Source organism: Lactuca sativa, chromosome 5 (genome assembly GCF_002870075.4).
Source record: "Lactuca sativa cultivar Salinas chromosome 5, Lsat_Salinas_v11, whole genome shotgun sequence".
NCBI classification, from domain to species: Eukaryota; Viridiplantae; Streptophyta; class Magnoliopsida; order Asterales; family Asteraceae; genus Lactuca; species Lactuca sativa.
In genome coordinates, this window is record NC_056627.2 from 134,716,561 (window position 1) to 134,743,616 (window position 27,056).

The following is a 27,056-nucleotide window of genomic DNA, read 5'->3' on the forward strand; positions in this document are numbered from 1 at the left end:
TAATTCTCAGTTCATATAAGGATTGTACCTTCAATATCAGATGATCTCATGTCTCCATGCTTTTCTCAATACGACTTCTAAGATCTTCAATGTTTCATTTCACTTTTGATATCCATTAAATAATCTTTAATATTATTTGATTAATATCATGTATCCGAAGATGTTTTTTGTTTCTATGAAGTATCTTATGTCTTGTTTGCTTTTTCCTCTCAGATTATCTAAAACCGATGTAGTTCTTCAAAAATAGATGATTTTAAGTTTTTTTTTTCATTCATTTAATCACCATTTTTCTCTCAAATCTGTCAACTTTAATTTCAAACAATTAAAGGTATTATCTATTAAAATCCTAATAAATATATACGATTACTACAATTATTATGATTATATATATATATATATATATATATATATATATATATATATATATATAATGTAAGAGGACTTTGTTGATTTATTTTATGGAGCGCGCTTCTAAACCACACGCAACCTTTATTGTTGAATTTTTTAGGTTTTGGGTATAAAAAAAGAAACGTAAGTGTAATAATGTCAATGGTGGGAGTTTTTATGTTTTTAGAAATGACCAAATTAACTTTAAGTTGTTCTACAACACATAACTTAACTGCCAACGTGGTTAAATAGCTCCAAAGAACGTTATAAGAGCTATAATAGTTATAAAAATAAATGCTAAAAATGATATATAGTTATGATTTTATTTATGATATTTATTGAAGAAATCACAAAAAAAACCCAAAAATGATATATAAATTATCATTATTGTGTTTTTTAATAAAAAAAAATGAGTTTTTTAGTGAAAAAAATGTATATGGTATCTTTATTTTGAGAACGAAAAAGCCATATTTGATCGTCTATTTTTAGAAAAATCCTTAAAATTTCTAGAAAAGCCCGAAAAACCAGCACTAGCCGGGAACAAGAGTTTTTTTTTCAAGTATTTACAAGTTTTTTGGGCTTTATTGCAAAAAAAAAAATCAGGAATAACTTTTGTGTTAATAGAACCAAACTTGAGGGATCTTTCTTTTGGGAGATTTCCATATTTTATTTGGTAGGAACAAAAGTAATTGTCCCACATTGGCTGCTGGATAGAAACGTCAACTCTCTTCATTGCTTTAAATTCCATATCTCTTGATTGCCTTAAACTCTCATCCCACATCAGTTTTGTAAAAGAAGCATCCATCATACGAAGCCTCTATATATATTGATTTCTCAAGGTTTAGAAACTTTGGTTGGGAAGGGGTTTGGGTTTAAACCCGAAACATAACAGATACAAAACTAGAAACTAACAGATGAAACCGATCAACTTGGGTAGTGGGTTCCTGACAGATGAAACCGATCAGCTTGGGTAGTGGGTTCAGTTTGTATTATTTAAAAACCGATTATAACCAATTATAACAGATTGGGTTCAATTTTGGGTCAGAACCGACCCATGTTCATCCCTATGGTGATAGTCCATTATAGAATCCTAGAAATGGGATATCTTGTTAAAATCAAGTTATTTTCTATTTTATAAAATTTCCATGTGAAGTTTAAGCATTGATTTATGTATCTTTAAGGTGGCATGACGAGTTCTTTTATGTTTAGTGCACTTTCAGATTCCTCATAGCTTTTGTTTTTCTCCTTTAAATTTAAGAGATGCATCGTTTACTTTTCAAAGTCAATTCAAGAAGTATCTTTATAGAAATGCGTTTAATGACATCCACAAGCAAAAAAATCATCATTCTTCTTTTGAAGCTTGTTCTATTTCCATAAAATTTAAATATGGTCTCGGTCGTTAATATGTCTGTTTGCAGCCATTTGGCATATTAGAAGAATCAATGGTTGCATCTTATTTACGACACTCTCTTAACCAATGATATTTTTTATAGATTATCTTCAGAATTTATTCATGAGTGGCTAGCCATGAGTTTGATGTAGATGATCATTTGTTAGCTTCCTAATTCCTATGACAGTGAGAATCTTCTTTCGACATCAATCGTAAACCGGAACGGGGTTTAAAAGCTAGACCATACAATCAAAGTCCACGGTCAATGGAGTCGCTAAAATAGGAAAAGTTCTATATTATAATATGATTTTTGGTTAATCACCACAATGGACAAATATTAGTATTCATGTTTAAAAATACATCGTACTTAAATGTTTGAATATAACTTACAAAATATTTATTATTTATTTATTTATATACTAGGAGTAAAATCCATGTATTACATGGGTTCATTTAAAATTTTTTTTATATAAAAATTCTAAACATTTAAAAAAGTTTGAATTTATAAGAAAAATTTAAAAAAATATTGAATTATTAAAATTAAAGTGTTTTTTATCTTTTAAATTGAAACAAATAATTTAGAAAAATAAACAAAGAAAACTAATGAAGTTTTAATTTACATATGTTGAAATTAGAAGGAAAGTCAATTTTTGAAATTGATATGCATTTATTATTATATTTATTGTAATCATTATATTCTAAATATTATATGAAATTTAATAAAATAGAAAAAACCATAGAATGACACGTGAAAAACATTTAATGAAAATAACCACAAAATGACATGTGGCAAAAATATTTTATTTTTTAGGGTATATTATTATAATTTATTTATTTATTATTATTATTATTATGACGTATATTCCGTTTTATACTTTAGAGTTTATATGTTGAAAATTCAACTCAGTTATCATATTAATGAAAGAAGATTTTGTTTTCACAGGTGCATTTCATGCAAAATTTTCGTAAAATGTGGGGTACCTTATTACTGTTTGAAGTTGATGCGTATTACTCGACAAAACTAATGTTCCTTTGCAGTTTTGCATGCCCTATATAAGATGCTCTGATAAATCTTAGTAAACACAACAAAGAAATTGATCACACAAAAAACAAGAAAACAATGCTTCTTCTTTTCACACTAGTTCTATTTACTTTCGATTTCACAATATCGATGCCTTTGTTGCCTGAGGGAAACTTCGTAAGTGCCAACCTTACAGGCATTAGCAACATAGCAAAGCCAGGGTGCCAAACAAAATGCGGGAACTTGACCGTTAAATACCCTTTCGGCATAGGCAAAGGCTGTTACTTAGATGACGGATTTGAGTTGACATGCAATTCCACTCATTATGACCCCCCAAAGCTCTTTATTGGGTCAAGTAGCATCGCTATACATAATATTTCAGATTCGGAGATGAGAATTTTCAATACGATTGCTTACGCATGTTATGACGAAGCTGGTGTACCGGATATATCTGACGGGTGGATTCAGTTAAAGAAAAGCTATCGAACTTTTTCACAGAAGAACAAGTTTACTGTCATCGGATGCGATGACTTTGTTTTGATGAATGGGAAGCTGAATGAAATCGACTACGTTAGTGGTTGTTTGGGACTCTGTAGCATAGAAAGTGTTGTGCCCGATGGGAACTGCTCAGGAATCGGGTGTTGTCAAGCATCAATACCTAAGGGTCTTCGATATATCAATTCTTCATTCAAAACCTTTGGTAACCATACAAGTGTTATGTCACTCAATCCTTGCACTTTTGCATTTCTTGCTGAGGAAGGTAGCTTTGATTTTGGTGGTGTAAACGATTTGAAAGATAGAAATTTTAATACTAGGAAAAATCCCATTGTCCCAATTGTTGTCGATTGGGTGGTTGGAGGCGAAGGGAGTTGCTCACAGGCTACGGCATGCAAGGGAAATAGCTCCTGCAACGACGTAGATACTGGTGGGTATCGCTGCAGCTGTAAGGAAGGTTACGAGGGCAATCCTTATCTCGATCAAGGCTGTCAAGGTCAGTTTCAAAATTAAAAGCCAAAGATAATCCCTCCATATTATGTACTTAATTAGCAATCACGTTGATCAATATGTTTTCTCGGTTGTTGGTATTGGTAATAATATAGAATATATCACTTTATGTACATCTTTGTTATAATATCATGTGAATATCTTTATTTCCCAGATATCAATGAGTGCGAGGACAAAACCAACTTCCCTTGTTATGGCTTTTGCACTAATACTCCAGGAAGTTACAATTGTACTTGTTTGCATGGATACGAGGGGACTGATGGAAAAAGTGCAGATGGATGTAGACATGTTGCTAAAGATTCAAAATTTTCAGAAGTGGTAATCTCGTTAGGTATATACACTTTCACATAAATATTGTTGGGTCAAATAAACTTTATATAATAACCATAACTAGGGTTGTTTAATATGTCTTTTCCTTGTGACTAGTTTAGATTCTGAATATTTGATGCCATAATTAGAAGTTAATTTGATCTTATAGCCTTTGATATGCCTCATACCGGTTTCATAAATCAGAAGTTATCAAACAGCCCTTTATGTGGCCATCAACTCTTTTTTACCGATCAAGTTTGAGTGTTGAGAAACCACTACTCCATTTGTCTTGATTATAGTAATCCATCTTACATTTTAAGATATAATCGAAGGCAACTTCCTAGAAGAGTCGTTCACAGTGTTAAGATAGGATTCATTTATAAGCAATTAACACAAAACACTATATCCGCTCATAATTTGATCGCTGTATCCTCTAAGAATGAGGCTATGTAAGAATAAATTCACTTGATTCTTTTATGAATGGAAAAACAAAAAAGAAGACTTAAGATGGGATAAAATAGGAACATGGGAAGAACGAAAAGCAGGGGAATAAATTTTTTTCTAGGAATTTGACTTGATCTGCAAGTATCTTATATTTTATTTTAATAAGACTAAAAAATGAAAATTTAGTCTTAAGATATAACATCCTATTTATATTAGACGTAACATAGTCTTTAGGGCATCCACAGTCCATTGAACTCTAGGGAGTTCAATGGATTGGCACATCATTGTCACATCAAACTTTCACTTTTTATTCAAATATACCTTTTAACATCCACACTTCATTAAACCCTACAAAGTTTAATGGATTTCTATATTTGGTTTTAAATTTAATTGAAAAAGAAAAGATTAAATCCATTGAACCACTCAATGATCATGCAACTCTTTCATTCAACTGTCATCCATGTCATCACTCACACTCCATTAAACTTTTATTCAATCCTAGTCATCATCTATTTAACTCTTATTAAACCCCCATTGTTGATGCCCTTATCCAATACAAAAGCATCAAAACAAGAAACTTTCTTAAAATACCCATGAGACTAAAATTGTCCTCGTTTCTGAATTATGCCAACATATTCTCCTTAATTAATAATTTTCGCTATCTTCACTCCTAACGACCTTTTCATCTCTTCAAACATGACTGCTCCCGTTGATTTTGTCAGAATGACACCCCGTTGCTCATTAGTTCCATCTAACAATTGAATTCTCTAAACACCTCCACAACCAACTCTGATAATACCCATTTGATCTACTCTTTATTTCTTGCACTCCAGTGACAAACCCTTGTTCAATTGATCACATACCATTTCTAGTATCAAAACCAAAATCATTCTGGAATGTTATGGTATACCTGTCATTCGATGCCATTCCATTGGTGGTGTTATAATCAATAAAATTTAAACTGAATATGGAATTAAAGTCTTACCCGCCAATGGATTTACATAATTAGAACCAATCTTACTTTGTATATAAGAGTCATCAACCTAATCAAATGACCCCATTCATCCAAAACTAGACCATCTATGATGTATATAAGCTTCTATACTCCAAGTGCTAAAGCACAAGCTGTAGCAACTTTATATGTGTTGCAATTTGATGAATAAATAGAGCTTGACTATCCAATGTTACTTAATATGACAATGAAACCATTATCCAACCTCTCACAAACGCGATTGACATTAATTTTTCTTTACTTCACGTGTTGCTCCATAATCAATTCCTTCAATAACTCTTCTTTTCTTGGCTGTAAGAAAAATTGCATTTGCAACACTAACACTTTCTTTCCAACACATTTTTTTTATCAATGTCTGCGTATTCTACAGAAGGATGGTTTATGAGAGAGCTTTGCCTCAATCATCAAACAGATTCTTCCAACTGAATCCTTTGTATTGAGAGAATCAGAGTCTATGATTTTGTATGTTTCAACATACTTAGGTTCACAACATTTTTCCGTTAATCATTGGTGTATCTATACATGTGTCCTTGGAACTGTTGGGTTTTGAGCATTCTAACACTCCTATGGTGTACATGCAACCCTAGAAACCTTGGATCTATGTTTTCTCTAAAATACATGCAAATTTGATTTCCAAGGTTTACAACCTAACTAGCATGTTATGGGGTACTTGTAATATAAAACTTTAAGTAGAATAACATACCTTTCTTTTGTGGTTGATTTCTTGGAGTTTTAGAGCCTAGCACCAATAGTCTGGATGCCTCAAGTGGTGTCACAAATCACCCAAAACAACATGGAAATACTTGAGAGAATATGATGCTCACTAGAATCGACCCACTCTTTGTTTCTCACACACACTAGTGCCAATTCTAGAACCAAGGGCCTCTTTATATAGTATGGAGGATTAGAGTTAAACCCTAATACCCATTACTCTTCATTTACCTAGGATCCATGGGTTAAAAGCTCCATGGACTTCCATATACTCTTAGCCCATCCCAAATAAATCTTAGCCCAATCCATATATATAAGAGTCCATATTTAATTAGCCTCTTTTGATCACTAAATTAATTCCAAAATCAATTTTGATCAACACTAATTAAATAATATGATTTCATATTAATATATTATAACTTATAATATATTAATAGATCATAAACATCTTATTCTAAAAAATATATCCATACAAATTGTTAGGTGAAGTGCAACCCAAAGGGACCATGCCAGGTCGGGTCAAGTTCATACCAAATATAGTTATGGACTTAGACACCTTATCCAACAGTCTCACACTTGGATAAGTTTGATAACTGTAGTTGCAAGTATAACTTCAGGAACCAACCAACAATCGTAGCTCTTTAAAACTCTGTTGAACTATGAAGCGCCATTTTAGATAAGTGATCATATAATCCTCTGTTCTCAAGATATCAGCCGGACAAATACATGGAACAATGTCGTACTTATTGTCCAGCAGTTGTTTCTTGATCTATGATTTGTTTGACATAGAACTAAATTGAACACATCAATTAGGTTCTCACCGGGCCCGACACATAAGTCAAAACCAAATCATCGAGGGGCCCAGATATCGCTTCTATTGCTAGAAGGAACAGATAAACTTCAACCCATATGCTTGTACTAACTACTTGTTGAATTATTCACAAAAGCTCGTTTTATGACATCAAGTTACTAATGCATTTTTGTACAATCAATGGATAACTAACTCATAGTTAACAACTCATATCTCTAGGTTTGAAGATATATATGATATTACCGTCTCACGATCACTCGAGATAAATCCCATGAAGTGATACAAGTGAGCATGGGTTTAATCCAATACTCAGACCTTATGAGCACTCATGAATGTTGTAGCAACCATTGCCATGTCTAATGCACCTTAGACAAATCTTACAAGTCAAATTCATGACAGTCTTAATTCAATACCTACTTCCAACGTATGACCGACTGCGGAGAATTTTGAATAAAATAATTATTCTGGAAGTCAAAACATGCAAAATTGAAACAATAGTAAACGATTAACATAAGATAGTAACACCTTACTTATAAATAAACAACTTTTATTCAATCATTAAATGTCAATTACATTTTACAAGTTTCAGAAATAACTATCTAATTATTAAAACTAATATCGTCTCTCAGGCCGATGCTCCTCGCATGCTGCAAGTGCCTAACCCTAGTCAGTCCCTTCGTGAGGGGATCTGCGTGGTTCTCTTTTTAAGATACCCTCTTTGCCACGAGGAGTCCTTCTTCTATATTGTGTCTTATGAAGTGATATTTTCTGTCAATGTGTCTGGATCTATCATGATCTCTTGGTTCCTTGGCTAAGGCAACCACACTATTGCTATCATAGAAAATCTCCATAGGCTCCTGTATAGCTAGTACAACTCCAAGGTCTCCAATGAAGTTCTTTAGCCATATCGCCTCCTTTGCCACTTCACTTGTTGCTATGTACTCTGATTCACAAGTAGAATCAGCTACTGCCTCCTGCTTGGAACTTTTCCAAGTAATTGCTCCTCCATTTAGGGTAAAGACCCAGCCTGACTGAGAGCAGAAATTATCCCTATCAGTCTGAAAACTAGCATCGTTATACCATACTACTCTCAAGTCATCACTCCCACCGAGGGTAAGAACCCAATCCTTAGTCCTCCGTAGGTACTTGAAAAGATTCTTTACCGTAGTCCAGTGAGCCTTGCCAGGGTTTCCCTGATATCTTATGACCATGCTCAAAGCAAAGGCCACATCGGGGCGAGTACAAGTCATAGCATACATGATCGAGCCAACAGCGGAAGCATATTGTAATCGACTCTTCTCTGCTATCTCAGCCTCTATACTCGGACTCTGACTCTTACTCAGTCTGGCATTGTGCTGGATTGGTAAGTCCCCTTTCTTGGAATTCTCCATGTTGAACCTCTACAACACTTTATCCAAGTAGGTACTCTGACTAAGTCTAATTAGTCTTTTACTCCTGTCTCTCAGTATCCTTATCCTTCATAGCGAAACACTTCCCAGGCCAAGACTTAACCTCCCTCAATGTTGGGATGTCATTTCCTATGAGTAGTATGTCATCCACATACAGTACCAAAAAACTAACTATACTCCCACTAGTCCTAACATATACACATGACTCATCCTTGCTCCTCGAAAATCCAAACTCTTTGACTTTTCATCAAATCAAAGATTCCATCTGCAAGATGCTTGTTTCAATCCATAAATGGATTTCTCAAGCTTACACACTCTATTAGGGTACTTTGCATCGACAAAGCCCTCCGGCTGATTCATGTAAACATCCTCAGCCAACTTTCCATTAAGGAAAGCAGTTTTGACATCTATTTGCCATATTTCATAATCTTGAAATGCAGTTATGGCTAGCAAAACCCTAATAGACTTAATCTTCGCTACTGGTGAGAAGGTCTCATCATAGTCAACTCCCGGAGTTTGAGTAAAGCCCTTCGCCACCAGTCGCGCTTTGTAAGTGTGTACCTTCCCATCCATGTCGGTCTTCTTCGTGAAGATCCATTTGCATCCAACTGTCTTACGACCTGGTACATTGTCAACCAAGTTCCAAACTTGATTGTCATACATGGACTGAATCTCGCTATCTATAGCCTCCTTCCATTTAGCAGACTCGTGGCCTACCATGGCTTCTCTGTAATTATTAGGTTCATCCAAATCTATCAGTGTACTGTCACTAATAAATGTATCACCTTCAGTAGTGATGTGTTAACCATAATAAAAATCAGGTGTGTTCCTAACTATAGTGGAATGCCTTGGAGGTACGAACTCATCTATCGGCTCAACAGGAGTTTCCTCCTCAGGTTGGTCGCTAGTGTTTGAGGTTCTTTCACCACTTGACTCTTGGAGTTCTTCAAGGTCAATTTGCATCCTTGGCTTATAAATTCTCTCTCACGAAAGACTCCTCTCCTTGCCACAAAGACCATATTTTCACTGGGTCTGTAGAAGAGGTAACCAAAGGATTTCTATGGCTAGCTGATGAAAATACACCTCTCACTTCGAGGTACGAGCTTGTCGTGAGACTCACGCCACAAGAAAGCCTCGAAACCCCAAATATTGATGTGGTCTAAATTAGGAACTTTCACAGTCCACATCTCGTGAGGTGTTTTGGCAACCTTTTTGGTAGGGACTAGATTAAGGATATGGGCGGCAGTCTTTAAGGCATACCCCCAGAATGAGATTGGTAACAAAGCTCGACTCATCATGGAACGAACCATGTCCAACAAGGTTTGATTGCGCCTCTCAGCCACACCATTCAGCTATGGTGTCCTAGGAGGTGTCAATTGTGAGACAATCCCACATTCCTTAAGATAATCAAGGAACTCAATACTAAGATACTATCCTCCCCGATCGGATTGGAGCATCTTGATGTTCTTGCCCAATTGATTCTCCACTTCCTGCTTAACCTCTTTGAACTTCTCAAAGGTTTCTGACTTATGCTTGATTAAGTAGATATATCCATATCTACTGTAATCATTAGTAAAAGTCACATAGTATCGATTAACATCTCTTTGTGGCAATTTTGAAGGGTCCACACACATCTGTGTGTATGAGGTCCAACAAACTTTCACCCCTCTTACAAGTACCAGTGAAGGGTGACTTTGTCATTTTTCCAAGTAAACAAGACTCGCAACTATCATCTGATTTTAGGTCAAATGATTCCAAAACTCCAGCCTTTTGGAGTCGGCTTATGCGCTTCTTGTTGACATGTCCAAAACGACAATGCCACAAGGATGCTTTATCCAAGGTAATTGAAGAATCAATATGAAATACATTATTTCCTAAGCTGTCTACAATCGACACGGTTTCATATACACCATCATAAGGTAATGCTTTTAAATAAAACACATCATTATAAAAAGCATCAATAGCACCAATAATTTTATTATCAAATGAAAATGTGAATCCTTGCTTGTACAAACTATGAAGGGAAATAATATTTCTCGCCATTTCTGACGAGTAACAACATTTATTCAAATCTAAAGTTAACTCATTATTAAGCAATAAAGAATAAACTCCAATCTTGGTCACAGGTGATGCTTTCCTATTGCCCATGATAATGTTTATCTTCCCATGCTCCACTTCTTCACTACTTCTTAGGCCCTGCAAATCAGTACAAATGTGAATACTACAACCTGTATCATGCACCCAAGAGTTAGTATGCAATAATTTATTAGACAATATGGTATAAGTACCTGCATGGTTGGTTTTAACTTTCCCATCCTTTACATCCTGCAAGTATTTAGGGCAACTTTGCTTCTAGTGCCCCTTTTCCTGGTAGTAGAAGCATTGTGCTTCCTTTGGGTTTGAAGAAGGAGGAATGGGACCTTTCTTGGTCCCACTTGAAGAGGAGCCATCAATAGACTTTCCCTTGGTACCCTTCGAAGGGGTCTTCCTCTTCTTCCCCTTTCCCCGACCAATTACCAGAATAGGGGCTGTTGTAGGAGTAGGAGTAGAAGTAACAACCGATTTACCTTCAAGGCCACTTTCAGCGGTCCTTAAAAGTCCTTGAAGTTTTCTAAGTGTGACTTCCTCCTTGTTCATATGATAAGTCATACGCAACTGATCATAACTTGGAGGTAAGGAATGGAGAATGATATCAATCGCCATGTCCTCAGGAAAGTCCACATTAAGATTTAGCAACCGGTCCACGAACCTTTGCATTTTCTGCAAGTGACCGGTGATGGGTTCACCATCCTTCATCCTGGCTGTTATCATGGAGGAGATAATTTCATACCTCTTTTGACGTGCACTCTGATGGTGCCTTTCCATCAGATCCAGGTGCATCTAATAGGGGTAGAAATCTTCATAGGATTTCTGGAGTTCGGGAGTCATAGTAGCCAACATAATGCAAGATACTTTAGTAGCATCCCTCTCATGTGCAGCGAACTCCACAATCTCCTCAGAAGTAGCAGTGGACTCATTGATAACCTTAAGCTCCTTGTCAAGGACATATTCCATGTCCTCATAGTGGGTAATCATTCTGATGTTCCTAATCCATTCATTGAAATTAGAACCATCAAAAGTGATTTTCCCACAGAAGTTCATGAGGGAAAAGGAGCCTGTAAGGTTTGAGCCAGCAATAGTGTTGGAAGACATCTGAAAGAAAAGAAGGACAAGTTTTAATTAGATAAAGAGTCCTTAATAAGTCACCCAAATGAAATATGAAGGCTAGGACCCTACAAACTATTTCATAACTTGGAAGAGGGATGCCGTAATCCAAGCTATAAAATATTTGAAGGTAGGTAAATGATGATTTACCAATTTCCACCATGAAAAACAAAATAAATTATTAAGTTTTAATTGGATTTGAAACTCCTAGATCTTTTGAGATTCATTGAAATTTCAATGGCATGTTTAAATCTCGATTGTGCCCTCTCAAGTTTGTGACTGGGATTCCGAGGATCACAAACAAGGTGTGAATAACCATGCAAATTGAGTTGGTACCATTTATTTTATCACCTAATCGATGTTCCGGTTAACCACACACGCTCCACCGATCTATGATATAACTTAAGTCATCCTTTGCCACTCTTACTAGTCCTTGTTAGTGTGCCGGTTAACCACACGCGCTCCACTAACGACTTGGTAAGGTGCAAAATGTAATTTCATGGGTTAGCACCTATTTCACATTTTTCTAAAGTAACTAAGGTTGGGAATTTATAAAGGTTTAGTTACTTTATAATTTCATTATACTTTTAATGAGGATTAAGGTCCTATCCTACCCGTTCTGCTAACGACCCTCCACCAGTCAAGGAAGCGGTGGGTGAGAGTGGACACCCATTAAATCGCCATTTTATAGGCAGTAACCTTATACCCCCTTATAGACCGACTTTGTGAATGAGGCCTACTAACGGTAATACTGACTTATTCTTATACATATATATATATATATATATATATATATATATATATATATATATATATATATATATATATATATATAATAATAATAATAATAATAATAATAATAATAATTAAAATTTTAATATTATAGAAGTATAAGGGACGGATTTTAAACTTTTAAAATTCTAAGGTTCAATTTGGAATTAAAGTATTAATGTGTGAGACTTTACAAATTCCAAACTTGAGGGCAAGTTTTAAAACTATTCAAGACTTTTCAGCTTCATAACTTATGACTTAATGGTTTATTAAAATGAGTGACTTTTCATTTTATGTAACCTATGTGTTTTAATACGGACTTTAAAAGAGTGACTTTTGGTAATCGATAAGTTGAGGACAAATTATGGATTCCATTAAAACTCATAATTGATCAAGAATTAATCATTAAACAATTCAGCAAATAATTCATATGATCTAACAATAACTCATAAGAACATGAACATTCATATCAAAATTTCAAGAATTATATTAACACATATAAAACATGGAATTTTGATATTAGCCATTGTAAATGGATTAGCATAACCATTACACCATCTAAAACAAGTTTTAAAACACTAAAACAGTTTAGGGTAATGTTTCTAGTCCATTTCCAGCAGCAAAACTCGAAAAACTACATTCAGGGGCTCCTACTTGTCGAGTACAAGAACCTACTCGACGAGTAGGATGAATTATCACATGGACTCGTCGAGTCCCCCCATGGACTCGGCGATTTCATGCTACATATAACAGATTTTTGAGCTTTTTCAACAAGTTTGCATCAAGTATCAAGAAAACAAGCCTAGGCTCTGATACCACTGTTAGGTTTTGAGCATTCTAACACTCCTATGGTGTACATGCAACCCTAGAAACCTTGGATCTATGTTTTCTCTAAAATACATGCAAAATTGATTTCCAAAGTTTACAAACTAGCATGTTATGGGGTACTTGTAATATAAAACTTTAAGTAGAATAACATACCTTTCTTTTGTGGTTGATGCCTCAAGTGGATGCCTCAAGTGTAGGGCTAGGATATAATGTGGATGGACAACTATTGTGCAGACGTGTATATATATATATATATATATATATATATATATATATATATATATATATATATATATATATACCTTAGAGCATGATATAAGCTTAGGTACTCAATCCTAGTATACTACATCATTTTACATCATATTTTCATTTGTAATCATTCAAGGTTTTTAATTTTCAACCCATAGATTGATTTCTTTCTAAAAAATTTGGAATTATTTCATTTATGTATCTCTTACATCATTTTTCATTTTCAACTGTAGTTTACATAGCCCAGTAGTTGTTCGAAAACAAAAAGACATAACGTAGGAGGAAGATGTAGATGAACATCATAAATCTTTTGAAGTAAATCAAGTAATGTGTTGAAGTTTATGAGCTTTGGACAATTACAAATGTAAATATGATACAACATGATGTAATATATGCATTTTCCATAAGCACATTTTTTTCGAGATTTTTTTTTTTTTTTTTTTTTTTTGTGAATGAAATTCTATCTGATCGACTTAGTGTCTTAAGTCACTTTCAAAAAAATCACACGAAAAAAGTTCGCGGGAAAGTATTGGTTCGCAAAAGATCCTGACTTTATATATATATATATATATATATATATATATATATATATATATATATATATATATATATATATATACACGTCTGCACAATAGTTGTCCATCCACATTATATCCTAGCCCTATATATATATATATATATATATATATATATATATATATATATATATATATATATATATATATATATATATATAGGGCTAGGATATAATGTGGATGGACAACTATTGTGCAGACGTGTGAACAATGCTATTCTATCAGATTTACTAAGAGAATAAGTTGTTTAATAATATGAATACGTTCAACCTCACATAACTATCATCATTTTTATGCATTCTCACTAATTCTTATTCATTTTTGTTCTCACACATCGTTTTTCACTCACTTTTACTCTTACATAATACGACTCAATAAACATTCTGACTGAATGAGAATAATAATAAAAAGTCTATAATAACCTTATAGACGATTTAATTAGTGAGAATTTGTGATAATGATAATAGTTATGTAAGATTGAACGTATTCCTATTATCAACTAACATATTTTCTTTGTTATTTTTACAGAATGGCATTGTCCATATATCTGCACAATAGATATCAATCTATATTTAAACCTAGCCATCTCTCTCTCTCTCTCTCTCTATATATATATATATATATATATATATATATATATATATATATATATATATATATATATCATGAAGTTTTAATTTCATAGTTACTAAAAAAATAAGGATTTTCATAACTACCATAATATCAAACCAGGATAAAACTTTATGTTGTTTATTTTCAAAGAAGTCTTGAAAATTTTTTTTTTCCTTTCATTTTTATTGGAATATTCATTTTATATTAATATGTATTCATTCATAATAAATTATGATATATGGATAAAACTTAATGTTAGTTTTTTTACAAAGAAATATAAGAAAATTAATAATGACAAAGCGTACACCTTTTCTTTGTTATATGAACTAGATGTGAAACCCATATACTACAGGGGTTGATTTAAAAAAGTTATATATGGAGATATAAACTTTAAATATTTTTTAAAAGAAAATATTAAATATAAAAGTGTAAACATTAAGTATTTCTTAAAATAAAATTTCAAAATATATATACAAACAAAATGATGAATAAATAAATAATTCAATTTATATTAATAAAACAAACTACATAAAAATAATTATATTTTGACCATATAACATTTTATTTTAGTTTGTCAATAAAAAGCAACAAAGTTTGATTATTTTTTTATATAGACCATTTTGCCTAAAATGACAATGAACTTTAAAAGAAACATGTCAATTTTGAATTATATATATTGAAGGAAATATATTAAAATTTGAAAATATAAGGAAACAAATTAATGAAACATTAATTACTTTCTATAACCTAAAAATTAGATAGTTAATTAAGAAAATAAAAAATTACCACAAAATGACAAGTGAAAATTAATTTTTAAGAATTAACCATAAAATTACATGTGTCCAAATGCATAAGAAATTGAAAAGTGACAAAAAGTTTTTTATTTATTAGGGAGGATTGTTTCATACGGTTTCATTCATAAATGAACAAAAGAAAAAAAAGGAATTAAAAAATACAATGTAGTAATTAACTATTTTCCTATGATCATAAATAAATACTATGCAATAATAATATAGAATGCAATATTATTGCATTATTTTCACAAATTAATATAACTTTAATTATAATTGAATATACGTAATGTAAGTTGTATCTAAAAAAAAATGAACAAGAGTATATGTTTCATTCTCATTTGTTGAGCAAAAGAGCAAACATCTCAAATCACTAATGAATGCACTTCAATCACAAATGAAAACACCTCTAATAATTTGAATACACTTCTATAATCAAAAAAATAATACCCATTTAATCATAAATGAATAAATCCGTATATGTTTTTATCATGATTTTCCTTGGATTAAATCATAAGTGAACAACAACTCCACAATCACCCAACACCACCTGCTACTACCCTAATCTTATCAAGATTGTCCCGACCACATTCAAACTACAATCAGTCCATCGTTTTCATTTGTTCATGCCGCCAACAACCACCATAATATCCCAACATCACACCCAAATCACCACCAAACTGTTACAAACCAAGTTATATACTATGCTAAAATAAGTTTCTTTTGAAAAACTCGACAAGAGAGTTTGTTGAAGCATTTAATCGCCTCTTCCCATTCTTGACTTACCTCTAAACCTACTTACCTTTTGATGTTTTTGTTTAACATATGTATGAATGAGATTTTACCATGGGATCAATGGGAATACCATTAAAAAGAACTTCAACAATACTCAGTAACATAAGAAGATCCTCTTTTAATTTCATTACGAAAAGAATTGTCAAGTTGTCATTATCTCATAAAATAAAAGAGGAATCCAAAAAAAATCTTGAAATTAAGCATGTTACCACTATGACACGCATATCCCATGCACAACAATTAAACAAAATAGGTATCGTTGTAGTAAGATGATATTAACGTGGGGGTGTTATTGATGAAAAAAGCCACCGACTTGTTTGATTTCAACAAAGATAGTACAATAGATAGACAATTAAATAGGTGTAAATTTAAGCCAACAAGGAAGTTGTATAATTAAAAATGCATAAGTGTCGGCTTCACAAGCCTTGTATTGAATTGAAAATGATAAATCGTTCAGGTTCCGTCTACTTTCTTACACTCATACAATGTATATAACATGAAGAAACACAAGAGTCATAAGTTATAAAAAATAATGGTCCTGGAGTATATGATATTCAGTCAAAATGTTCCTAAAAATCAACACAACTTGTTTCCAAAGAGACGTGAAGTTCGTTCGAGGAGGGGAGATGAAGGCGGAGGGAAGAACCACCGCAGGAGATGAAAGAAACAGTTCGGCGGGGATAGCCAAAAGCACCTATAGTTCTAGAACAGAAAGTAAGAGAGAGGGAGAGAGAGAGAGAGAGTGCGTAAATCCCATCAATCAGTTGTTATTGTGCAGTAAAGGATCACAAAAGATGAAGGCCTCGTTCAGATGGTCGTTTGAACTGATGTTGGCAATGAATGTGCGTGAGGGTTTACATCCAGTCAGAAAAAAAGTGTAGAAGATTATCTTGATATGAGGCGTAATCGGTAGGTTAAGGTGGACGATGATGGTGTTTCTAGAACCATCCATGTCGAACCCTATTTTAAAGAGAGAGAGAGAGAGGGAGAGAGAGAGAGAGATGATTATATTCAATTAGTAGGGTGATTCACCGGTGGTCCAATGTTAGTCGATACGAAGGAACAGGTGGGAAGGGGTCATCAATTGTCCCCGAGAAAGAAAGAGAGGAGCGGTGGTGGCCACGATATTATCCAGATGAGAATTAACAGTTGTTGTAAGGCACTGATAACACTAGTAGAACACTATACAAATTTGTTTGGGGGTTGCTTCTTAAGATATGATAGGTAACGTAGAGAAAAGAAGATGGCTAGTTTTACGCCTAGTTCCTAAGTTCAAGAAAATAAAAGAAAAGAAGAGAAAAAAATCCAGGAGAGAAAATAAGAGAAAGGAAAGGTAAATAAAGTTTTCTTTTGTGTTTCGGAGTTGGAGAAAAATTAATCATTTTGTTATATCTTTCCAAATACTTCCAAATTGGAAGAAAAGTTAGGAGCGAAAATGATACTTCCATTTCTCTCTACTTCCTTCCACTTCATTCCTTTAATGAAACTCGAGAACACCAATTTGTTTTACTTTCTTCTCATTTCCACCCATTTCCTTTCTTTTCTTTCGTTAGGTTGAACTCGGGAAATGGGTGTTAAGGTAACAAATAAATTGATATCCCCAAAATACCCTTATCGTCTATTATCAATTTTCAATTTCATCATATAACTTTTTATATTTACATTAATGGCCCATGTATAATAGCCATCGGTCTTAATAATTGAAAGGTCCAGATTTATTCAAGTATTCTCAACCTTTTTGGTGTTCTTGATATATATATATATATATATATATATATATATATATATATATATATATATATATATATATATATATATATATATATATATATATATATATATATACTCATCCTGATGGCCGATGCAACATAATGTGATCGTGACAACATTGGATACTGAAACGAGGGTTACTCTTTTTTGTTTGGCATTGCAACACTTCATAGTTGCTATACTAGATTCAGTCTGATACTAAATTGAAAATCAATTCACTCTATTCTTTAAGAATAAGGTTATATAAGAATCAATTCATTTGATTCTTTTATGAAAGGAAAAACAAAGAAGAAAACTTAAAAGGGGACATTAGTAGGAACAAGGGCGGAAGAAAAAAAATAGGAGAGAAAAACTTTTCTAGAAATATTACTTGATCTCTATGTATCTTATTGAATCAAAAGTAAAAACTGGAAATTTAATCATAATACATAACACCTTATTTATACTAGACTTGATGGAGTCCTCCAATGCAAAAACGTTAAAACAAAAAAGTTTCCTAAAATAAGGATAATTATTAAATTATAAAAATCTTATCAATATGGAATCTAAGTAAAATACTAAGACTTGATAATATTGCCATATGATTATTGAAAGATAGAAATGACAAGGTTCTTGATGAAAAGCATAAAAGATACAAACAAGAATAAGGTGAATAAATATTTGCTAAGACCAAACCCTAATGGGCTAAAGGCAAAAAGGCCCATAAACACATGGGCTAACAACATATAGGCTAACACCCCCTCAAACTCATAATGCCGCAACAATAAGCATTGAGAGTTGGTCACACAAAAAACAAAACCGAGACACTAATAGAGCCTTCGTAAAAATATCCGCATGCTGCAAGGTTGATGAAACAAACGAGAGCCTCTCTCTTCCGAGTTGTAAGTGATGACGTGTGAAGTGGCAATCAATCTATATGTGATTTGTCCGCCAATGGAAAATAGAATTCTTCGCAATTTGTATCACACTTTTGTTATTACAATTCAGGAGAGTAGGTGAAGAAATGTGAATCCCCATATCTGCAAGAAGCCATCGTAACCAAATAATCTCACGGGTTGTCACATCCATAGCACAATACTCAGCCTCCATGGACGATCTAGAGACGATGTCTTTTTTCTTGCTATTCCATGAAATGAGAGACTCTCCAAGAAACATGCAGAATCCGATGGTGGATGTACGATCATGACGATCACCATCCCAATCAACATCACTAAAGGCACGTAACGCAAGAGACTACGTTGAGGGAAACAAGAGGTTTTGAAACTGAGTGCCATGAAGATATCTCAGAAACTGAGTGCCATGCAGCAAACCCAAATCCTTCAAAGAGTCAATACCACTATGGTCATCACAAGTAACGATTGTGTCATCCAGATATAAGGACAAAAGAATCTGTCCTGTACTCGAGCATATAATAAACAAAGTCGAATCATGATCACTCTGAAAAAATCCAAGAGAGGTAATCATTGTGGAGAATTTCTCAAACCAAACACGAGGTGCTTGCTTGAGACCATACAAAGCTTTTGCGAAGCCGACAAGCCTCACCCGAATAATGCTGAATTCCTGGGGGAGGAGACATATAAACCTCCTCATGGAGGCCACCATTCAAAAAGGCATTCTTGACATCCATTTAAAAGATCTTCCACTATCGAACAAATGAAACTGCAGTCATAGTAAGAATTGTCGTCATCTTTGCCACTAGGGCAAAGGTCTCCTCATATTCCAAACCATACTGTTGGGAATACCCGTTTTCTACAATTCTATCCTTGTACCGCTCAACAGACCCTTCAGATTTTGTTTTTATCTTGTACTCCAGCGACAACCAATCCTATATTTACTAGGAGGAAGGGAAACCAAATCCCATGTATGAATTCAAGGAAGAGAAGTGAGTTCCTTAGCTATAGCATTCTATCAAAGAGAATCTAATACAACCTCTTTATACGCTTCAGGTTTATACAAAATGGTGGATGCTATCTATAAAGGAAGCAAATGATCATGAGTACGAAGAATAAGTAAAATTTAGAAGCTTGGTGGACTTGATAGGACGAGTAGACCTCCTGAAGGGTGGTGGTGGAAGTGGATCTTCAATCTCAACAGTCGAAGGGGCATACTCAGGAGGAGGAGAAGTCGATGAAATCTCTGAAGAAGTGGGAGTGTCATGAGCTGAAGGATTAGACGACATAGATGGATATCGAGTCTCTATCTCCTCACCGAAAGGATCAATATGTAGAAGATTTAACTTCGTTATATTGTGGGTTGTATCAATAATCGAGTAGAAAAGAATATGTTCCAACAAAGTGGCATGTCGAGAAACATATAACTGTAGACTCCCAGGATCATAGCAACAATATCCTTTCTTTCCAACAACATACCCCAAAATACACAAATAGCAGATTCCAGCCCCAACTTGTTCCCCTCAACACGAGGCCGAAGAAAAAAACAAGTACATCCAAAACTTATAAGGCAAAGTAGTCTGGTAGGTGATCATATAGCTTCTTAAAAGGAGACATTCTTGAATTCAATGAAGTAGGGATACAATTAATCACATAAAAAATAGTTAGTACTGTTTCTCCCTAAAACGCACTAGGAACCTGTGTAGACAGGAGCAATGAGCGGTCTGTCTCAACAATATGACAGTGTTTTCGTTCTGCCACATTGTTTTGCTGAGGAGTGTCAATACACGATGGCTGGTGTATGGTACCATCCGAAGCAAGAAACCAAGTAAAATTGTTAGAGGTATATTCACCCCCTAAGTCGCACCTGAATCACTTGATCATAGCCGGATTTTGATTTTTAACAAGAGCTCTAAAACTACTGTAAATGCCAAGGAAATCAGATCTACATTTCATAAGATAAACCTAAGTATATCAAGTATAATCATCTGTAAAAGATGTATAATAGGTCGACCCACCTTTTGTGGATACTAGTGTAGGACCCCATACATCAGAATGAATAATATCAAAAGGAACAGTAGAATAAAACATACTTTTAATAAAAGGTAAAGCAGAGAATTTTTCCAGTTTACAACCACTACAATTAAAAATCTCACCAGTGTTCAAATGACCCAAAACACCACTAGATGCTAGAAAACTCAAATGCGATACATACACATGTCCCAAACGAGAAATCCAAAGATAAAACTTAGACGCCAAAGGACTCAAATGAAAAGAAGACAAATCAATGTTGGAGGCAGAAACATCAGACACTTTGAGAACCTCCAAGACATACAGTTACCCCACCCTGCGGCTGATCCCAATCACATTTTGGGTGTGTTGATCCTATATAACAGAATCATAAAAGAATACCCAATTACTAGACTTACACAACTGACTGACTGAAGCAAGATTCAAAGTAAGTTTTGGAATGTAATAAACATCAAGGATAGTGATATGAGAAATAGAAACATACCTAATACCCTCGAATGGCATAAATGTATCACTAGCAGACATAACAGAGATAGATGACACATATGACAAAGAAGTAAATGATGACAAATGAGGAGTCATGTGATGGGTTGCACCCGAATTTAAAATCCACAAAGATGAGGGAATACCTGAGGTACCGGATGAAGTAGGACCAGAGTGAGACATAGATGCAGACATGGTAGTGGGATTAGAGGCCAAATACTGTTTGAAACTCTCAAAAACCTTTTGATTCAATGTAGATTGTGACACGTTTCCAACAGATTCTGTGTCAACTGGTGGTGTAGCAGCAACATCAAACTATGGAGGACGAGGTGTCCATGGACGAGTACTAGAGGAACGTGGCTGAAACATCTGCTGACCAGACCTATTCTGTTGTCCCGACTGAGGCTGACCAGATTTACACTTGTTGACTAACAATGGACACTGAGCTTTCCAATGATTTTTCTGTTTTCAGAATGCATACTCATCATAAGTAACCCTTGGAGTTTGTCGAGATTGATTAGAGGAAACAGCAAGCAAAGCAGGACTGGAAGTTGGAATGGAGGTTGCTTTAAATAATTTATCCGCGTAAGACTTGATACGAGTCTCTTCAGCAATCAACTCATGAAAAATAGAATCCACCGAGGGAAGGGGGGATCGATGAAGAATCATTCCACGTAGGCCTTCAAAATCAGAACACAACGACATTAAAAACTGGTCCAAACGTTGTTCTTCCCTCCTAGAAATATAAGACTTAAAATCGTTTAACTCTTTAGATTCAGTAAGAGCCAATTGATCCCACAAATTAGACATAGTAACATATAAATCTTGAATACTCATATTATTTTATTGAAGAACACGGATATCATATCTTAATTGATATTATTTAGCAAAGTTAGACTAAGTATACAGTTTCTCTAAATGATTCAAAACTTCCTTTATTTTGTCATATTTAGTCAAATGCATACCACTAGATTATGTAAGAGAATTGTTAATCCAAGTAATGACCTTGGAGTTATCAGTCTCCCAAGTAGACTTAGCAATTTGAAACACAAATACACGACTTTGTGAGAGACATGACACGACATGAATACACGACATGAATACATCTTTAAAATTGAGAAAACGCTTATTTCTCTTCGTGTATTTGTATCGTATCAAATTCGTGGCTAACATGTTTTCATGACATGAATACACGAATTGTCAGGTCTACTCCCAAACATCAACCAACAAATCGAAATTCTCAGCTTGAGGCATTGAAGGTTTGTCTTTAGTCCTAGTGACATATCCCCACATATTCTTCCCTCAAAGGAAGTTCTTCATAACATAACTCCAATAAGTATAATACTTTCCATCTAATCAAATACCAATTGCCTGAAGGGAATCATCATTTCCAGTCATGTTGGCAATATATTAATAACCACAACAACATATAACCAATCATAGTGTGTGTTTGACACGAAGCTTTTGGAAGCGTCTGGGAGCTTCTAGCTTTTAGCTTTTGATAAAACGCTCTAGTTTATATAAAAATCTTCATTTGGCGGTACGGGCATTTAATTTTTAGTTTAAACAAAACACTCCAAATCTAAAAGCTACTTCACGTAGTGTTTAACAAAATGCTATTGAGCTTTTGAAATCAATTTCCATAATTACCCTTATATATATATATATATATATATATATATATATATATATATATATATATATATATATATATATATATATATTAATTGTCCTTTTATGTAATTTTATATATTTTAAAAGCTTCCAACTATTTTTGCCTAACTTTCATATAACAAAGTAAAAGCCACAACTTCCCGCTACCAGCTACCCGCCACCCGCTACTCGCTTCCAGCTAACAACGACTTTTGCTAAACAAGTACATAGAATGAGAACAGTAACAAACCAACGGAAGCAACTAATCGAACAATAAGAGATCGAACAACAACAACAAACTAACAACAACAACAATCAAATACCAACAAGCAAACGAACACTAGCAATGAAGAAGCATCAAACAGATTGGAAACGAAACGACTACAACAACCTTAGCTAAGACCACAGATGACTGCTACAAAACCTTCTAACAACGTATCAAACATCCGTTCTGATATCATATGATAATATTACTATCTGATTATTGAAAGAGAGAAATTACAAGGTTCTTGATGAAAAACATAAAAGCTACAAACAAGAAAAGAGAGAATAAATATTAGTTAAGATCAAACCTAATGAGCTAAAGGCTAAAATGCTCGTAAACATGTAGGCTAACAAGATATATGCTAAGAAGACCATGTTAATATTTTTAGTTCATTTTTTCTTCTATGAGGCCGTATTCATTAATTTTGCAATTCCTTACCAAACTTCTTCTCTTCTCTCAGCCTCCATATTTCTTCCCTTTGGTTCTTTTAAAATCACCTGCGCATACGATATCTGCATCAACTACTCCTGCGCAATAGTTGTCAGATAACATCTTTTGTTCTCTTATTACCTGGACAAAGGCAAAAATAGATTAATCGTACTCAGATTCCCAACGATCAATGAGCATGCCAGGGTTTTGAACTTTAAGCATTAAGTCCATGCATCAAGTCAAGAGCGACTGCTGGCATCAAACAATATTCATTTTTAGCCAATTGACAACAGGTTCAACAATAGTCGTAAGATCTAGTACCAGTTAAGATGTGCATTGCAACAGTCGTCGCTGCATCTTGCTCAATTAGTTTATGCATTGCTTCTGTCTTTTAATCTAGCTTGGTCACAATGCTTTTATATTTTAATGTATACAAAAAACAAACTCTCAAACAAACAAACATTCCGTGCATTGTTACCTAATGGATCTTTTTTAACACATGCTTTTATATTTTAATTTATACAAAAAACAAATATTTATTGTAGAGCTTTATTTGTTTTCCTTTCGCATGTAGTTCTGGTGTTTGGCTTTCTAGCCATATTATCTGGCATAACTGGCATTTGCTTTGGCATAAGGAAGAGGAAACTGAACAAGCTACGAGAAAAGTTTTTTGAGAAAAACGGGGGTGAGTTTCTGAAACAAAAGCTCAAGGCACCAGGGGCTAGTGATGCCGTGACTATGTTTAGTAGTGAACAGCTCCGAAAAGCTACTGATAACTATTCCGAGGAGCAAATTATTGGCCGAGGTGGTTCTGGTATAGTGTACAAAGGAATCTTGTTGGATAAACGTGTTGTTGCAATAAAAAAGTCTAAACTAGTTGATGGGACCCAAGCAGAGCAATTCATCAATGAAGTCTTGATCCTTACACAAATCATCCACCGCAATGTGGTTAAGCTATTAGGTTGTTGTTTGGAAGAGGAGGTACCAGTACTAGTCTATGAATTCATCTCGAATAACACGCTTTTCTATCACATTCATAATAGATTGGGCGGAATGAGTTGGTTATCATGGGAGAATCGGCTAAGAGTTGCTACTGAAGCTGCAACTGCATTTGCATACCTTCACTCACAAGCTGCTATGCCTATCATACACAGAGATGTCAAGTCTGCAAATATATTATTAGATGAAAACTACACCACAAAAGTATCAGATTTTGGTGCTTCGAGGTTGGTCCCTTTAGATCACGATCAAGTAACTACTCTTATTCAGGGCACACTTGGGTACTTGGATCCTGAATACTACCATACAAGTCAGTTAACCGATAAGAGTGATGTTTATAGCTTCGGTGTGGTCGTTGCAGAACTCTTAACCGGGAGAAAACCCATTTGTGCAGGTAGAACCAATGAGGAAAAGAATTTGGCAACATACTTTGTCAAGTCAATGAACGAAAATCGTTTATTCCAAATTGTTGAACCACGGTTGCTACATGAAGGGACTATTGAGCAGTTACAAGCAGTAGCTGAGATCGCAAAGAAATGCCTTAACTTATTAGGAGAAAATAGACCTACCATGACAGAGGTGGCAATGGAGTTAGAGGGTTTAAGAAAGTTTTCAACTCATCCATGGGTTCAACGTCAAGAAACACGTGATGAAACCAAAAGCCTAATTCTAGAAGTAGAGCAATCTGATCTTTATGCTGTCCCGTTAATCCCACATAGTACTAACGAGCGGGAATCTTACTCGGGTTCGACAGGAATTGTTGATCAAGAAAACATACCACGCTAAGTTTGTATGGTGCTTGTAATATATAGACTAGTCCCGGTTGTTGGAGAATCAGCATGACCATGCTTTTTTCAAAACATTGTTATTGTCGTCTTCACTGAGTTGTGTCGAGTCGTCTATGCTTATATGCTTTTACTTCTTTGTTTGTCGTCAAGAGTACCTCGTGGGTAATTTGAGTGATTTTGTTAGGTGTTTCCTTTTAACTACCATATGATCCTTTGTTATTCGCATGAGTTCGAGATACATATGTAACATAAAAAGCGTTCGTCATTTTTATAGTTTGTTAAAATTTGGTTCATGACTTCTTAGTTAATAAAAAAATTTGCACCATGCTTCTTTTATCTTTCTAACCATGCTGATTTTCCATGATCATGGAGCTTTTCTTACTAGATGGTCATGCATGGTGAAGCACGTCAAGCAAATCCTTCACATGTTGAGCGACAGGCACCATTTAACTTATTTTTTACAAGCCTCTAATTTTTCTAGTATTTGACTCTTAATACATATCTCTTTTTGTTGATTGTTATATTAAATAAGCTTTCCTTCGTAATTGTCAAATTTAGTAGATAAAACTGCAAAAATAATCCATGTGGTTTATATTTTTTTCGGGTTTTAATCTAAACCCTGACAATTTTGGATGCATAATCCTTTTGAATAGGTTTTTCTATAGAATTGGTCATAGAAGTTCAAATGTCTATTTTAGCCTTTTTTTTTTTTTTTTTTTTTTTTTTTTCATTTGTCATTATTATTTTTAAAAAAATAAACCCCCCTCGCCCACCGGTTTTTAATCATTTTTAACATTTTATTATTAAGAAAAGAAATATAATAGAAACCAACCCCTCCCCACTTCCACCATAATCTTTCCCACAACCCTCCTCCTTTTCTCTTGTCAGGCGGCCAATGCAACTCCTCCAATCACCATCTACTTGCAATTCCAATAATAAGCATTACTCTTTTTGTATTTAATCCCAAATAATTTTCTATCTACAAATATACCTTCAAACAATTTTGATTCAAAACAAGTTGATGACACATATGAACTTCAATCCAATACCTCCGTCAACAACATCCCCTTTCCCATTTCTCTTTTTTCAAAAAATAGATTAAAGAAATCGATCTGTTTCCATCCTCCAAACCCATGTTTCAATTTATACTTTGTTCATCCCTAGTTTCAAACAATTTTGGCTTAATCCGGTTTTTAGAATGGTTATCAAAATGATTTTTAATAAGAACCCAATTACATGTACTACCCATTATGATATGCAATCTTCACCATTCACGTTTATTGCTCTTCCTATTCTTTCCCAGTATTAAGAATTAATGAAACCCAAATGATGAGAGAAAAACTTTGAGACACACTTGAACAAAAGTTAGAACAAGTATATTGCAGAATAGTTAATCTCGAAGGATCTAAGAGCTCAACAGTAAT

The 27,056-nt window shown here is 34.1% G+C and overlaps 1 protein-coding gene across 1 annotated transcript; it reads left to right on the plus strand.

The window, feature by feature from the left end:
* The first annotated feature begins 2,875 nt into the window (after positions 1-2,875).
* Positions 2,876-25,968, plus strand: LOC128126432 (wall-associated receptor kinase 2-like). The gene is made up of 3 exons (XM_052764303.1): positions 2,876-3,789; positions 3,958-4,134; positions 24,420-25,968. The coding sequence occupies exons 1-3, from the start codon at positions 2,898-2,900 to the stop codon at positions 25,628-25,630; spliced, it is 2,280 nt and encodes a 759-aa protein (XP_052620263.1). The 5' UTR covers positions 2,876-2,897; the 3' UTR covers positions 25,631-25,968.
* The last annotated feature ends 1,088 nt before the right edge of the window (positions 25,969-27,056 follow it).